Source organism: Bactrocera dorsalis, chromosome 4 (genome assembly GCF_023373825.1).
Source record: "Bactrocera dorsalis isolate Fly_Bdor chromosome 4, ASM2337382v1, whole genome shotgun sequence".
In the NCBI taxonomy this organism is placed as follows: domain Eukaryota; kingdom Metazoa; phylum Arthropoda; class Insecta; order Diptera; family Tephritidae; genus Bactrocera; species Bactrocera dorsalis.
In genome coordinates this window covers 56347613-56365387 of record NC_064306.1, presented here as the reverse complement: position 1 = coordinate 56365387, position 17775 = coordinate 56347613, and the positions used below count along the sequence as shown (strand labels likewise).

General features: G+C 31.6%; 1 protein-coding gene across 2 annotated transcripts in view; it reads right to left on the bottom strand.

The window, feature by feature from the left end:
* The window catches only part of LOC105224301 (homeotic protein ocelliless), a 49377-nt gene that overhangs the window by 19825 nt on the left and 11777 nt on the right, over positions 1-17775 (bottom strand). The window contains exon 2 of one of the 2 annotated variants that reach the window (XM_011202351.4): positions 6935-7164. In XM_011202351.4, coding sequence (XP_011200653.2) covers positions 6935-7106 — 172 coding nt within the window. In that variant the 5' untranslated portion in view covers positions 7107-7164. Of the gene's footprint in view, positions 1-6925; positions 7165-17775 lie in introns of both variants that reach the window. The other variant, XM_011202350.4, reaches the window with a different exon arrangement.

Genomic DNA, 17775 nt, shown 5'->3' with positions numbered 1-17775 from the left:
CAGCATGATAGGACAGTTTGTATGGCAGTCACATGCTATAGTTGTCTGTTATCGGCGATTCTGACAAATAAGCAACTTCACGGTGGGAAAAGTATGTCTGCAAAATTTCTTAGCGATAACTCAAAAACTGAGCTACTATTGCCCTTATACATATATATGTATATACAGACTGACGGATATGGTTAAATCGTCTCTGCTCGTGACGCTCTTTATAAATATTATATTTTATAAGACCTCCGACGCTTCTTTCTGGGTGTTACAATTTTAATATACCTTGTTTAGGGTATAAAAAATCATATATACCAGTACATATACATATGTATATCAGATATTGCTAGATAGGCACTAATCCAAGCACATAATGCAACATTCATACAAAAATATAAATATGTATGTGTGCCTTTACAACTTTTTATATAAAACTCCACACACATACATACCAAATACATATGTATGTATGTATGTATATACGAGTATTAGAAAGCTGCCACTTCCATTTGCAACCCTCAACAGCTAGTAAAAGCATTATGCTGCAACCCTTATTAGCGCGACATTAGAAAATTTACTTATTGTGTGTAGTACATATCTGTATGTAAGCAAGCATGCTTGTGAAATTCTCAATTGGGTTGCCCCTCTAACACGCAAGCACACAAATCGATCGGATGGTGGGCACACGAGCGCTGCCGAAACAAGCTAAATGGTTGGCTGACTGCTTCGTTGGCTAAAGCAGTCGCGCTATTGTTATATACTGCATTATTTATATGTATATGTATGTGTGTGTATGTGTGTTCTATGCTGCGCCCAATCCCTATTGTGCAGTTACAACGTTTGCGAGTTCTAAGCCGTTCGGCTATTGTTCGCCAACATTAAAGATAAGTTTGTATGTATTTGTGTGCATGTCCTTTTGTGTCCTTTGCGCTGGCTGGCTGGCTGCTGTTTGTGCGCTTACTTTGCGTGGCAAATATGCGTTACATACTTAATACTTAGTTATACGACATTTTTTGTTCGTTTACTGCTTGTTGTTGTGTTTTTTTTTAATAAATTTTTTTGCGACTGCACACCCTTTTCACCCGCTTGTCTTTCCAGCTGGTTTAATTTCAATTTTTTTTTAATATAATTTTTTATAGTTTTATTACGCTATGTTAGTGTCTCCGTTACAGCAACAAAGAAAGGCAAAATTAACAAATATTATTGCTGGCGGGAGAGGGTGCGCTCTTTTGGAAATTTCGTAATGGAGGATCCAGCGCTATAATACAGCTAATGTGAAAGTCATTGCTTTCAGATGTGGTGTTATACAGAGATATGTATGTACATATGTATGTGCATGTATGTATGTATGGATATGTATTTTTGTGTATATGTGCCGTAAGATCACTCCGTATAATCCCGTTTGTTAAATGTTGAATTTATTAATTCAATTGCAGTTGCAGTTGCAGCTGCCGCGAAAAATGGCCGTCGCTTAAAGGGTGGTTATGCAAGGCAGCAATAGTCATTTAAGACAACTTATGGAGTTTTAATTAAATAGGCCGTGAATAGTACTGCATATGGGATAGTATGCGCTTTTGAGAAAATGATTTTGAAATTGACTTTTTAGCATATGGAGTCGGCATCAAATATATTGTTTTGTAAACTATCGTCTGACCTTATAGCTGTATATATGCGAACTAGTCTCTTAGTATTTGAGATATTGTTCTGAAATTTTGAGCAAGCCATTTCCTTTCAAAGATACAGTTAATTTGTTGGAATTACTGATATAGAACCATTAAAACAGATAGTTCTCATACAAGCCGATTGCTCAAAATCAAGTTTTTGTATGAAAAACTTTTTTGTTTGCCAAGATTTTTTCTCGAAATTTGACGTGAGTTATTGACAAAGAAAATACTCCCTTATCAGAAGATATTGTTCAGATCGGAACACTATAGCATACATACATATGTATATGTAGCTGCCATACAAACTGATCGATTAAAATGAAGAAAAAGATCTTTTATACCCTTCTATGCTATAAAAAATGCATGTGTGGAGGGAATTATGGAATTAATTGAGCTAAAATCAATCCTTTCCTCGTTTTCAATATGATTTTGTTTGAGTTTTTGATATTTTTTCAATACCTTAATCTTAATAATTTGCGAAAGTTCGTTTTGTTTTAGTTTTGAAGGATTATAATCTTATTCAAATTATCAGAATATTAGCTTATTTCATATAAAATATAAAATTAACAATTAGAAAACCCTTGTTCGTTTTCTCATTTTTGCTTCATTTTTTTTCCTTACTAACGTTGCCAATATCACACATTTTTGACCTGCCTTTAAAAACTCTTATATACATTTGCTATATTCTTACTAAATATTTACTGCTCACGTGTTGTTTAACCAACAAACATTTATCAACTCATATTCAATGAAAGCTAAACCTTTTTTTGTATATTTTTTTTTTGTAACTCGTCTCCACTTTGCTCAGCAATTTGTCGTACATTATCTTGTGCGTTCAAAAAGTTTTTCTCTTATCATCATTAGTCGTCTGCTGCACTCTTTCGTTGTAACACACTTATTGCTTGCCTCATGTGTATTCTAGACACATATTAGTGCATATGAGATGCTTACTTTTAAAACCGCCGAAGTCAATAATAATGATTTTGGTGATATTGTGGAGTTAAGGCAGCATATTTCTTATATTTTTCAGTTTAAACTCCTATGATGTTTAGCATGTTTCTTGAATGATTAATTAACAAGCAATGGCTTTATAGTAAATATTATGAAACTTACTGAACTTTGGTGTCAAGCCATTTTCATACAAAACTATCAAGCTACATATATGCAAATTGGTATGTGGTTATAATATTTTCTTGAATAAAAAGAAAAGGCTTAGAGCAGCATTAAAAAATGAGAACCAATTTTGAAATTTTCTATAAAAGTGACGTCTTCTACTATCAAGCAATATTTGATTTTTACATAGGTTGTTTAAAATTTTATTTTAAACCGAACAAAAAAGTAGTTTTATCAAATCACAAAAAAATATTGTGCAATAAAAATTATTGTGCAATTTTTATATTTTTTACATCGGTTATTTTAAAAATTTAATACATTGTTGCACATTTTATTATGAATCAAACAAAAAAGTATGTTTACAAAAGAAATATTGTACAATAAAAATCCTGTGCATCTTGTTTTTTTGTTTTAATCAACAAGAAAGTGTTTGTACTAAAAGAAAAAAACCAAAAATAAATATTGTAAAAAATTACTTTTGCAAAAACAATAAAAAATATTGTGCATTTTTTACATTTTCTAAATCGGTTATTTTAAAATTTTCGTCCATTGTTGCGAATTTTATTTTGCATCGAAATAATTTTGAAAAGAAATATTGTGCAATAAAAAATACTGCGCAATTAATTTTTTTTTAGCATCCAAGAAAGTATTATTACGAAAGAAAAATAAATTCAAAATAAAAATATTGTATAACTTGTTTTAATTTAAAAAAATTTGGTGTATTGTTTTGAATAAAAAAAATTTCTTATTTTACATTATTTTTAAGTTATGTCATCAGATAAAATATTCTCTATTCAGTTTGGGAAACCACGATCATCATTATACATATGTATGTATGTATGTACATAAGTATGTATGTGTGTTAGCAAACTTACGAAATTTCAATTGTTTTAGTTTTTAGTTAAAAAATAATAGCTTGAATTTTTTAGCGATCTTCTTGCTTAAAAAAAATAAAACGACTTAGGCCATTTTCAAAATAAACAATGACTGAAGTGTATACTCGTTTATGCATACGTAGGCTTGGTTAGTTGCCACAGATTGCTGCTGCTCATTATTCATTTTGACAATATTATTGATAATGATGTCGATCGGTGAATGGCGTGAGTAAAATATTGAAAACATTTATTGTTGCGTTCAGTATTTTTTGTTTTTGTTTTATTTTTATTTTCTTATTTTGGCTTTGTTTTGCTTTGCTTGCCACAATGATTTGCAGGATGTGATGACAAAATATGAAACAACTGAGGTGCACATGTACATATGTACATAAATGAATATACATATACACAAACATATGGTATACATACATATATGCGTATATATTTGAATATAGGTGTACCAACTGACATTCTTACAGTTGCGGCATAATTTTCAGCCGCTTACTAGCTACCAGCCAGCCGCCGTAGTCTTCTGCTTTTACGGCCGTGCATTCAAGCGGCCTGTTGGTGTTGCTTTCCAGTTGAAGTCACCTTGTCATTTTTATTTAAATTAAGTTATCAGTGGCATATCAGTAGCACAAAATTCACTCAGTTTGCCAACAACAACATACGCGCTTTTGTTAGCGAGGACTTTGACTGCAGCTGGCAACTGGCGAACTCTGGCTCATTTGTCATTGCTTGCACGCTTGTGAGTATATACATATGTATGTATGTACACATGTGAGTATATAGGGTAGAGGGAAGCTTTGCCAACATATATTTGTGTGTATGACACTAGCTGCATATGCAGCGGCAAGCGCGCCTTGCAACTCATTCATTGAGGTATTCTGGTGCGCGTCTCAATTTCATTGCGAATCAGTTTCACTACACTTGACTTGCCCGCTAAACGGATGTGCGATTGCCAGGCGGCGTGGACGACTGACTGTCTGCCTGTTATGTCGTGTTGTTGTTGTTGTAGTTTTTATTTTTTTCATAAATTTCCTACTACTAAAATTCTCAGTAGTTTCTCATATTGCTTATTGTTATTTTAATTTTTTTGTTTTTATTTTTATCGCTTCTCCTGAGATTCACTCTTCCACAGAAATGCATTACAATGCGGCAAGCATGATTTTCAAGTTTTCGTTTTCTTTCACTTCAATGCAACTCAATAAAATTCTCATGTAAGGTGAGGTTTGTTCTTGTTGTCATTATTAACGTTATTGCTTTGATTTTAGTTTGTAGTTGCTTATATATATGTGGCTACAGTCGTGTTTGTTTTGGTATCTGCTATATCTTTCTTTGTCAAATCAGTTTTGTAACAATATTTGTGTTAATGCGGCTCTCTTTCAATAGAATTCCTCCAACGGTTTATTGTAGCGGTGTTTTGTAAAATCGTTTCGTGTCAAATGCAGCCAATTTGTTTATAATTTTACGGGTTAATGCACCTGATTGTCGATATATCTAAATTATTTTATCGCGCCTCAATGATATGCAGTTTTCATTGAATTTAGAAAGTGAGCGAGAGTGAGCGGAAGAAAGAGTATGGTATGTGTGCAGCTTCGAAGCGTACTTGGGTACTTGAATATATTTTTTTTTGAAATATTTGTAGAAATTATGACTTATTGCTTGTTGTGAAATCAAATAAACTGTTATCAAAATATTTATTGAGGAAATTATGTGTCAGTTGCATAAAAAACAATAAAAAACGTTAACCTCACTGAATTGTTGCTATAATACCCTTCAGAGTTGCATTTCTAATAACGTAAGAGGGTAAAAAGAACTTTAGTCTGATTTTGTTCGGTCACTTTGTATGACAGCAATATGCTATAGTGGTCTGATCGCAGGAATACATATGTATGTCCAGAGATGGTATGGTTGCCTTAGATAATACTCTATGATATGCCTAGATTTAGAACGATCAGTTTGTTTGACAGCTGTATGCTATGGTAGTCCGATCTAAGCATCTTCTGCCCAGATTATGTATCGACTTCTTGGAGAAAGAGGGGCGTGTGTAAAATTTCAGATCGGCATCTCAAGAACAGGGTGGCTAGTTCGCGTTTTTAAAGTGCAATATTCTTTGCCGCTTTTTTAAACTAACAATAAGGGGCTAATTTTTAAAACTAACTACCAAAATCAAAATATATGTATGCGACTAATTCTACAATTACTTGTAAAATATATATTTTTAGTATTCCTTTTCGTGAGCAAAGTGTTCTAAATATTATTATAAAATTTTAGGTAATTTTTTGATGGCAGTGATATGAAGAATTATTTTTAATTTATTGCTAATTATTTTTAATTAAAAAATTTAGATTTATTGCTTAATTATTTTTAATTAAAAAAAATTAAAATTTTTTTCCTAAATATTTTTAATTAAAAAAATTTAAATTTATTTATTAATTATTTTTATTAAAAAAAAATTTATTTATTAATTATTTTTATTAAAAAAAAAAATAAAATTTATTCTTAATTACTTTTAATTTAAAAAATTTTAAATTTATTTTTAATTAACAAAACTTATTAATTGAATAATTTCAAGCTTAAAATAATTACGAAATATTGTTTTTTTAGCACTATAGCGAATTTTAAAATTAATTTCGAAATTATTTTTAATTAGTAATACTTAATTTTTTTTAATAACTTTAATTTTTTTTAATTTTAATAAATATTTCAAAATTCTTTTTAAATTCAAATTTTCAAAATAATTTTTAATTTGGAAAAATATTTTCTGAAAACTTTAATTTTAATTAAATTACATATGTATGTACGTACATATGTATATCAAGTTTAAAATAATTATTGCAAATATTGTTTTTTTATGGCACTAGGGTGAATAAATAATTTTTCAATTATATTTAATTTAGGAATTCTTGTTATTAATTTAATTATAGAAAATAACTACTGATATTATTATTATTTTTAATATATTAAATTTTAGAATTTTTTTTAATGATTTTAATTTTTAAGAACTATTTGCTATTAATATTTTTAATATATTTAATTTTAGAATTTTTTTCTATTGATTTTGATAAAAAAAAATTTACTATTATTATTTTTAAGTATTTAATTTTTAAATTTTTTTTTTAATTTTTGAAATTGTTTTTTAATACATATCTTTATTCAATGTTTCCTTTCAATAATATTTTTTGAACACTTTACTCACCACTACACATTTCAAATCGCTCATTATTATTTTGTTTTGTGAATCAAGCTAAGTTTTGCTACCAAAATCGGTTCGATATTTACCCCACATACCTTGGGAGAACCCAACAGCTTCTAAACCGTGAGGTAATCCGAAGGGTCCTAACGACGGCATCGGCATTCCTGGTGGCAGCGGCCCGTGCGGCACCGAATGATGTGGATGTGGGCCGCCATAGCTGTGCGGATGATGGCCCAAATCGCCGGATTTCAGAAAACCCGCAGCCATTAAGGCTTCTGTCGAGTGCAGCGCCACTGTGATAACTGTGCGGTTAACGGTCGGGAATCTAAAGAACATGAAGAGAGAGTATGATAAATACATATTTTGTTAATAAAAATGTGTGGTAAAAGTATGAAAAATAAAATAAATATGAATTAAAATAAAATTAAAAAAATAAATAAATGAAACAAGAATCCAAAAATAGATTATTAATAAATACAATTAAATATTCAAAACTAAAAAATATATATAAATTAAATGTATAAAAATAAAAAATATACATACATATATAAAATAAATATATAAATAAAACAGTTAAAAATACGCAGAATTTTGAGCAGCCATACCAATTACCAATACACTGGCCAATTATCTAGCGCGCTTGGCATTGGCCACCGACAAATAGTAACATACGACGATTTGCAACAATCGCCGAACAATGCGGCACCCGTCGGGAATTGCGTGCGCGAATAAATGCTAAGTATTTTGCGCACGAATTCTGTATATACAGCAACAGCGACACGAGGGGTGGTCGCTCGCCACGAACTCTTGCATTTACTAACTATGATATGTATGCATACTTGTATGTGCGTGTGCGAATGTGTGTTTCGTTGTATTGCAAGCAATTGGTATATGTACTATTGTTGTTGTTGTTGCTAATGGGTATTCATAAATTTAAATTTGAGACAGATGTGTTATTAATTTACGTGTGCGCGTGAGCATGTAATTTGGGGTCGAGTATATGGTTACCTCTAATGGCCAAATGTTCACGGCTGATAATGGTTAATGATGATGAAGATGGTGATGGTGATGAGGCTGCTGACTGACTGATTTCGGGTGACGAAAGTTGTTCGAGTGCAATTTCGACTGCACTATGAGTACGCATACACACACATGCATAGGTATATATGTACTATGTGTAACCAATGCATTTGAATGCAATGAAACGTGAAAACGATCTGACAAAACAAAGCGCAAATTTCATCGGAAAACTAGGGAAAATATGAAATGCGAAAAACACACATGCAAACATACTTATGAACATACATATTGATGTATAATACATTGAATATGTAGGGAGTTGCTTTGGCTCATAGGTGCTGCTAGAGGCGGACCTATTGAGGGTACGAGACATGTTCAAACCAAGGCATGCGGTAGACCAAATCAGAGCAAAGGATCAACCAACTGACAGGCATGCGAAACAATGGGCGAAAGGATGAACATACGGACGGACATGGAAGGCGACTGCAAATAGTGATCGCATATGCGAAACGAAGGTGTGGATCTGTGAAGTGCAATTGCTTGCTGTCCTCCAAGTCCATATATAGATTTTTTTTGCATACCTGATAGAAAGAAAATTTCCCATATACAATTTGTCTGTATGTATGTTTGCATGTGTGTAACTGCAATAATCATGGATATTTGTTTGTACACGAGCGTAAGACATAAGTAATTTGCACGAACGTCCTAAGCCGGCCATTGTGTGTGTGGCACAGAGCAGCGTATTTTAAGTTAATGGAAAATCGCAAAGCCGAGCTGCAGACAATGTGTGCGGCAAAGGATGCCAGGACATTCGGTGTGTCAATAGATAAATATGTACACATGTATGAATGTGTATGCATGTATATCTGTATTCTATAGCAATTTTAAAATATGCGAATTTGTATTTAAGTAGCATGCTACATGTGCAATATTTCTGCTGTTATTGTGCACATTGCAATTTACAGGTATGAGCAGACATGAAAACTAATCCAGGTCGCAAGATTATGTAGGACGATTATTATACCTTCATATCTGTACTATATACTTTATATGTATGTTTGTATAAATGCCTATTGTATCTGCTATTTGTTTAGTGTGAGTGCAATGCCTAATCTATTTGGCTGATTTTTTGAATGCGAACAAAAGCAAGAAATTATGATGAGCGTAAGATCAAAAAGGCCACCGCAAATGAGGCGACAAAGTGTTGATGAAAATTTGAAGATGCTCTGGCGGCGAAAACACATGCCATTGTTTATTGAAAGAAAAGCCAGAAAATTTTGATGAAAATCTGTCGTGTGAGGGTTTTACAAGCAATAGAAAATAAGGTAACAAGTTTGGCAATGAAGAGGTGAAAAAATATAAAAGTAATAACAAAAAAAAATTAAATAAAAATTAAAATTAAAAAGTGCGTTATGGGGCATGTGAAATAAAAAATGTTATGAAAAAAGTAAAATTAATACGAAAAATAAGTACTATTAGTCATAGTAAGAAAAAATTATTATGAAAAATGTAAAAAAAATCTAGAAATCTAAGGCGGATATTTTTAAGTATAATTAATATGTGAATAAAAGGCTAAAACTTAAAAATCAGAAAAAAATTTAACTTCCACTTCACTAAAACTATAATGACGTTCCTAGGTAACTTTCTTATAGCAGAAAATGGTATATATAATATTTATTTTGATGTTGGAAGGCCAGTTTTTATCTAATTTTTTAAATCTGAAAAAAAAAGAATTCAGATATCGTACCATTCCCTTGGTCATCCATGTCAAATGAGAATATCTCGTCAAATAAAAAAATTTTTCATATAAGAACTGGACTTTGATCGTTCAGTGTATACTGGTAGCTTATGCAGTATTCCGATCTGGAACATTTCTTTAGTTATTTTAGCGTTGACTTGAGTAGTAATCTATGTTGAATTTGGTGAAGAGATCTTGTAAAAAGAAGATTTTCTCATAAGAATTTTACATATAAGATCTGATATAGGCGATTTTGGCAAATAAGCAGCTTTTTGAAGTGAAAAGAAAGAGTTCAAAATTTCAAAGGATATACCAAAAACCAACAAAATTTTATCCCGATTTCATACGTTTTCTCCTATAAAAGAAAGATGTAACGAAATTTAATAAAATTAAATGCGAAAAGGGAGAAATGGGATTTTGAGGAAAAAAAATGAGGATTTTGTAAATCAAAATCTTTGATTTTCTCGAAATTCGGTATTCATACTTCAGAAAATTTGACAATTCTAGTAATATACTACATATTGTATATTGAGAGCAAAATGTATTTATACATACAATCTATGTACCTCCCTATATCACATTACATAAGTCGAAACAAAAAATTAACGCGATTTATTTTTTCTCAGCCACAATGATACAGATCATTACAGTCATATAAGTATATACCATACCATGTACTTAAATATAGGCATATGAAAAAGTGAACATTTGTGCACAATAGTAGATGTACGTGACTTTTCTGGAAATTGGCGGAAAAATCATATATTGTATATACGTACATATGTCTTTATATATGTAAGTACATATGTACATACATATGTATATAATTTGACAAAAGACAACTGACACCTTTTTGGGTTAACGAATATGCCACATGCGCCTAACTAACCAAGCGAGCAGCCAACCATCAATGACAGTAATCAAAAGCATGAAATACATACACACAAAGATACAACTAATCAGCGTACGCATTACATTTGTCGTTTTTCAGCAAAAAAGAATTGTAATAAAAAGAGAAATGCCTCTCGGTAATTTTTATTTTTGCCTTTTTGTTTGCGTCTAAATCGTGTTAGTGCAACTTTATCACGTACGCATGCGCATTACATTATGTTGTAAGTGAAAAACGCAAAAAACAATAAATAAATTGAAAACACAAGAAACATATATTTGTATGTATGTGTATGTGCAAGTTTTCACTTTCAGTTTCCGGCAATCAAAAACTGCAAAGTAAAAAATGAAGAGACAGCGCTGAAAAAACTGAAGAAAAGTCACAACTGCACATGACGGCCATTGTTGTTGGCTGCTACAAATGAAGCATAACGAGTTGTTAAATTCATATATGTATGTATATGTATGTACATACATACATATGTCCATATACTTACATATATATGTCACTCATGCTTACTTTTATTTGCGGCAGGCACAGTAATTGTATTGTGGCGGACGGAAAATAATTAAAAAAAAATATTTTTATAACAAAAAATAACAGCCAAGACATGACTTCTGCTGCTATCAAATGATTAAAAGCATACAACAATTTTTTTAATGATTTTTCACACAAACTATGCAATAAATCGCCAAATCATATGGCATCATTGAGTTGCACACGCCACTTGGGGGCCAACAGCAACTATTCCACCATACGCTCTAGAGCATCCGCACATTTTTACCAAATCATTTGCCTCACACACACTCGTACGCTCCCACTCACACGCTTATTTACTCGCACATTTCCAGTAATTACGGTCAAAATAATATTTTGTATTTATTTACGGTAGCAATAGCGTTATAGGTAAACATCAACAGAAATGCCCAAGGAAATATAAACAGAGCAAAAGAGCAGTCGCGACAGTCAATCAGTGCCTCTACGCTGCTCCAAGCAAGCAGAGATCTCTTCGTCTTGCATACATATTTACACTGCCTTCAATGTATGTCGGTGTGTGCACTAATGGTCAGCGCTGTGCTCTAAGTGCCATCTGGAGCAATGCTCCTAGCGTTGCGTCGCCGCCGGTTGAGGATGTCAAGCGCGATAATGTTTTGAGTGGCTCTCGAGTGTGCGTCTAAGAAAAATACTAACAAACACGCCTGGGAAAAATGCGCGTCCAAGCAGTTGAGTCAGCGCAAATGACAAGTAAGCGTGCTTACGGAGCAATATGGGAAGATACTGCTTGCTTGCTGTGTTTTTAGACATCATTAAGCACAGTGGATTGTTTGTTGTTGTTGGTCACAGTAGCTGTCATTAGAGCAGCATCATTAAAATGTAGAGAGCAATAAAAATTAATTAATAATATGTAAGTCGCTGCGCAAATGAACAAAGTTGGTTGTATTGATTGAGTGATTGAGTTTTTTCTAAACATTTTGCGAAGTAATTAATTAATATAAATGTTGTTTAGTTAATGTATTATTTAGGGTATGAGAAAATATTGGAAGAAACCAACAAAAAGCACTAAAAAATGTTAAAACAAAAAAAATTTAAAGCGCTTAAAAATTATTATTTAATCAAAACTATTATGTAGCATCTACATTTAGAATTTTGTTTTTTTAATTTTTAATTAATTTTTAAATTTTTAATTAATTTTTAAATTTTTAATTAATTTTTAAATTTTTAATTAATTTTTAATTAATTTTCTAAATAATTTTTTAATTTTCTTTTTGTAAAAATGTAGAAAATTTCCATTATTTATTTGATATAGAAGATAATACTAATTTTTATTAATTTTTAATAAATTTTTTTTAATTTTTAATTCATTTTTTATTTTGTAAAAATGTAGAAAATTTCCATTATTTATTTGAAACAAAAGATAATACTAATTTTTATTAATTTGTAATAATTTTTTTTAATTTTTAATTAATTTTTTAATTTTTTTTGTAAAAATGTAGAAAATTACCGTTATTTATTTGAAACAAAAGATAATATTCATTTTTATTTTGAAACAAAATTTGAATTTTTTGCATATTTTTATTTGAAAATACCAGAGTAAAAATTTTAATAAGCACTTCAAAAAAATTTTAGCTAAATTAATTTTTTTTTAATTTTTTGTTATTTTTTCCACTTAATCCATCGAGAAGATCAGAAATTAATGAAAATTACTTCCTAAGAAATCTGCAAAAAAGTCTTATTTGCTTACATAAAAGTAGGATCCTATCACAGAACAAGATTTTTTGGTGCAACTACTGCTCTACAAATCTCCAAAAAAGTATTACTAACGCTATAAAAAACAGATTCTATATAGAACTAGATCTATATAGATTTATAAACTAGATTCTATAACATACCTACATTTTTTGATACCACTAAAATTCCTTTAACTTTCTACAAATAGCTGATGGCTTGTTTGACTTTTATGAACTCATAGGTAACATAAAATTTTCAGCTTCTGCTGTCAGATATAACCAATATATAACCACTTTATAACCATTTTATAACCAAAACTCAAATTTTCTTTCCATATGAGTGGTTTCTATGATATCATTTTTCCTTCGCCTGTAAACTTATAAAAAATGATAACGATATCCTAAATTGCTTCAATTTTTTCTATATTTTAAGAATATGCAGTTTTAAGGCTTTATTTTAACAAAATATAGTAACATTTTTCAAGAAAAAATTAAATATTTTTCGTGTTGCACACAATCTTTAACGATTCTACACAGAGGTCCTCCACTACTGCAATGATCTCCGTAAACGAAACCTTAAAAATATATTCGCGCCTGGAAAATACTATGCATGCAATGACTTAATGTCGAAGAAAGAGGAAAAATTTACAAAAATGTGGCGTTTAAATTTTTCTAAATTTTGGTTGTTTTTGAACTGCCAAAAATCGATTTTTTAACAAATTATAAACTGATAAATCATTGTGTGGAGAACTATTTACTCGTACAGGACATGCAGCAAAAATCTGTTAGTGACCACCAAGCAATCACTCAAGTTTTCAAAGTGAAAAATTAAGTTTTGAGAAAAATGCGTTTAAACATAAACTGATGGAGCTGTTTGAACTGAGTGACTAACTTTAACAGGCTGAAACTCAAAAACTATATGAGTTATCGCTTTCAAATTTTAATATGTTATTTTTGGAGATATAGATTGTGGAAACATGTAAGCAAAATAAATAAGATTCTTACAACATTTCATAGTACCTGCCTTATAAATAACTTTGGTCAATTTCAGCGCAATATTTTTCCAACTTTCGAGCTTGCCAAAATTATTTAGGCTAATAATATCGTCGCACCGCTGAACACTGAACGGGGCACAGCGCATATCTTTCACTCATATTTCTGAAAGTTTGGCTTTGACGACGCAGCGCTGCCCCCCACACAACGACAAATACAAATCAACGATAAAAAGCAACGAATTATCGGTCCGCTTTATTAATGTATGCACTTAAGCAGATATTAGAGTCTGACTGAGCGGCATGGCTACTGGTTTAATGCACAAATATTTTTCAACTTTCGTGAACGCGCTGAGAGAATGCAACCGTTCTACATATGTATGTACATTCAGTTGGCGACTGGCCGCACCGCGTCACAGTGGCACTGCTGCAGTAGTTGCTTTACGCTGTTGTTGGTTTTGTTGTACTACTGGTGTATAATGAGCTGCTCCCACTGTTAGTTGGGGGAAAAAGTAATGCGGCTTAATAAACTTAGTAAAACAGCGGGTTATCACAGCGGCGGCTAACACGGACGCTGGATATCACGCTGCAACAATAACAACAATAAGAGTGGATTGCTGCTTCTTGCATACATATTTACAATTGTACATGTGACTGCATATTTATGCTAAGTTTGTTTGTTTTGTGCACTTTGCGGGGCATGTGGCATGCAACATATGCATTTTAGTGTGTTTGCAGCGCATTTTTGTTGAATAGCTGTTGACGTTGCGTTGGCCACGGGAAAATTATTATTGCAACTTGACCAAGTTGCGGTGCGATTTGCTGTGCTGGAAATTAGAAATGTTCGGAGTATTCACTACATATGCATGTATGTATGTATGTATGTGTGTTAGTGCTTAAATGTGCTTTAAACGCCTGTTAGTTGGCATTTCCACATTTCCTTTTCAGTGCGAATGCGTGCTGACATTTAATTCGAATTCGCATTTGCTATTGCCATTACTAGGCATTATGTGTTGTTGTTGTTGCTTTGGCATTTGAACATTTCAATTGCAACAAGCAGCCTAACGCCCGCTGACACTGACGATTGCATGCCGCATGTGGCAGCACTACACGTCTGCGTGGCAATTTCTATTTATAAAGCGATTTTTCACAAATTTCTACACTACACTAGAGTGCAAAAAAAGTGCAACAAACTATAAAAAAAAAACTAAAAAGTGTGGCAGCTAAAACCGCGCAAGCGTGGCAAGCAACGTTTGTGCAACGGCATTTGCAACCGAAACTGCGTGATGAATCTGTTAGCAACGCAATGTGAAGTTTAATTAAGACTCAAGCCGAAAATGCGTAAACTATTTATATGCAGCAACGTGTGGTTATGCATGTGTTCGTGTGCGTGTGTGTAGCGGAGTGACTGCGGTTTTTGACGATTTTGACAAGTTTAAGACTATTAACTGTACAAGGCACAAGGCGTGCAGCGAATTCAAGGAAAAATCAAGCAAAAAATAAATGCATGCCACACAAACACACATACACACCTATGCATGTGCACCTGCGCAGTAGATGAGTTGGCCTAGAAATATATATTAAAACAGGCTGCAGCTACTTAGTTACATACTACTTAATAAACACACACATGCATACAAGCAAATGCAAATAATTGCTCATATAAATATATGCAAGCGCCTGTACTCCATATGCCGCCACACTTGCTGCCGTCGCCGCTGTCGCTGCTGTTGCTTTGGTCTGCTGTGCGAACAAGTTGTTTGGTTTTAATTAGTTTTTTGACATATGCAAATGCAAATGCAATTTTTCCACGCCGCTGCCTAACGGCTGTCTGTCAAATGCGTTCGCCTCAAACACTTGCTGACGTTTGCGAATTTTCACGTTTCACGCCGCCAACTTGGCAAAAGCATTCATACGCATACATACATATATGCATATGTAAGTGTATTCATTTGTTTATTGACACTCACTGCAGCATTTGAATAAGTCGCTAGTTTATAAATTAAAAACGCATTAAAAAACGGTACTGGCATTGAATGCGTCACTTCTTCGGAAAAGCTGCGCCAAAGCCAATTGATAAGCCGTTGCTTTTGTGGCTACAAATAATTACATATAAACATACATACATGTAAAATAAATATACATATGTATGTAGATGTACATACACATGGAAAAATGCTTAAATATGTGGTTTAACCAGCTTATAGCGCCATAATTGCCGCTGATACGCCCAAAAATGACTGTTCACTTTTGGCTAGTTGGCGCTTAGCTTAATAGAAAGACAAGTGAGGATACTCGTATTAATATACATACATATGTATATTAAATAAAAAAATATAATAAAAAGCGGTTAAGCTGATCAAAATTATGATTTTTAAAATTGTTTATGAAATACCATTAGTTGAAGGGTTTAGACTAGTTTAGACCAATTAAATTTTGACAATTTATTTTGAGAGTATGGTCGTTTCCTTACTTCATTCTTTCTTTTAAGCTTTATTATATTGTATATAAGTACATGTATTTGAGTGAAAATAAAAAAAATATATATTGACGTTCTAACACAAAATTCATTAATTTAAGGGTTTAGGCCACTTTAGACGAGGTAAATTTTGACAATTAAATAAGCAAATACGGAAAAAGATATCGTATTAGTTTCTGTTAAGCTACATGGAAAGTATGTACATATATATATTTAAAAAAAAAAGTTTTTTTTATTAATATTTTGTTACAAACTGGGCCAAACTTCGGAAACACTTATTACAAGAGTTTCTCTACGATGGACGGCGATGCTGGAAACGCGTATTAACTAAAATGAGATGAAAATCGAGATCTAAAACAGCTTAAGACTTGCTACTCATGTACATACATTTTTAATTTTTCAAACATTTTTCTGAAAATGGCATATTTGCCGAAAAAACTTGAAATTTTTACAAAAAAATTTTTTTTTATTAAAAAAAGTTGTAATAACAAAAATCGATTGTGTGGGATAATATTTACTAAAGCTTCAGTAAAAATTCGACGTAGAAATGTGGGTTGAATTTCGAGTCGTCAACCAACTCGAAAAATAAACTTTTGGGAAAAATCTATGTAAACTTTTACCTTTTTAGATTGACTGACCGAAAATCTGTAATCATACAGAGAATTGGTCAAGGAAGCAATGTTTTGCCACTCTCTGCCAATTAGCAATGTTTTCAAGGCTTTTTTTCTGAAAATCTTAGACCATCCTAAGCTTTTGTATAGGCAAAGGAAACACGATATGAAAGAAACCACGCATAATGAAACAAAATTTGAGTTTTAGTTATAAAATGGTAAAAAAGTGGTTATAAAATTGTTATATATTGGTTATATCTGACAGCAGAAGTTGAAAATGAATAGTTTAGAGCTCCAAACTATTTACTGGAGCTTATAAAGCATTTTTAAGGATTTTATTAAAGGGTTAAGATTTTAGGGTTAAGTTATTAGCTTTCATTAAACGTTTAAAACTACTTTATAAGCTTCAAAAAATAGTTTGAAGCTCTAAAAAAATAGTATTTTTCTTCAAAAAACAAAAAATGTATATGAAAGAAAATAAATATTAAAAAATATATACATTTATACAAGATTGTCAAATTGGCTCCACATATAGCAAACTTAATCACAAATATAACAAAGATTTGGCTTAAGTTGATTAAAAAAAATATGTTCTCTTACACAGCAATTTCTTTAATTAAAAATAGATACACATATATATAAATGAGTTGACAGATTTTGAGCTAAAAAAAATGTATAAAAATGAGTTGCTGGATTTATATCTACAAAAAGTCCAGAAATTGCCTTATTGTTCTTATATAACCACAGCGTAGCTATAAGTACGTTGTTTTGATTCAAGAATAATCTAGTTGTAATCTAGCAATTATTTTCTTCTATATCAAATTTCTTAAACGCCCACTCAGAGTAAAGGTTTCCTAATGCCTTATGAACTGCTTATAATTTTATGAATATTTTTTTATTTTTTTTATTTTTTTTTTTTTTTTTCCTCATTTATTTATTCGCTTACACCGCCAGCTAGGGAAGTGACTTCAACGCCAAT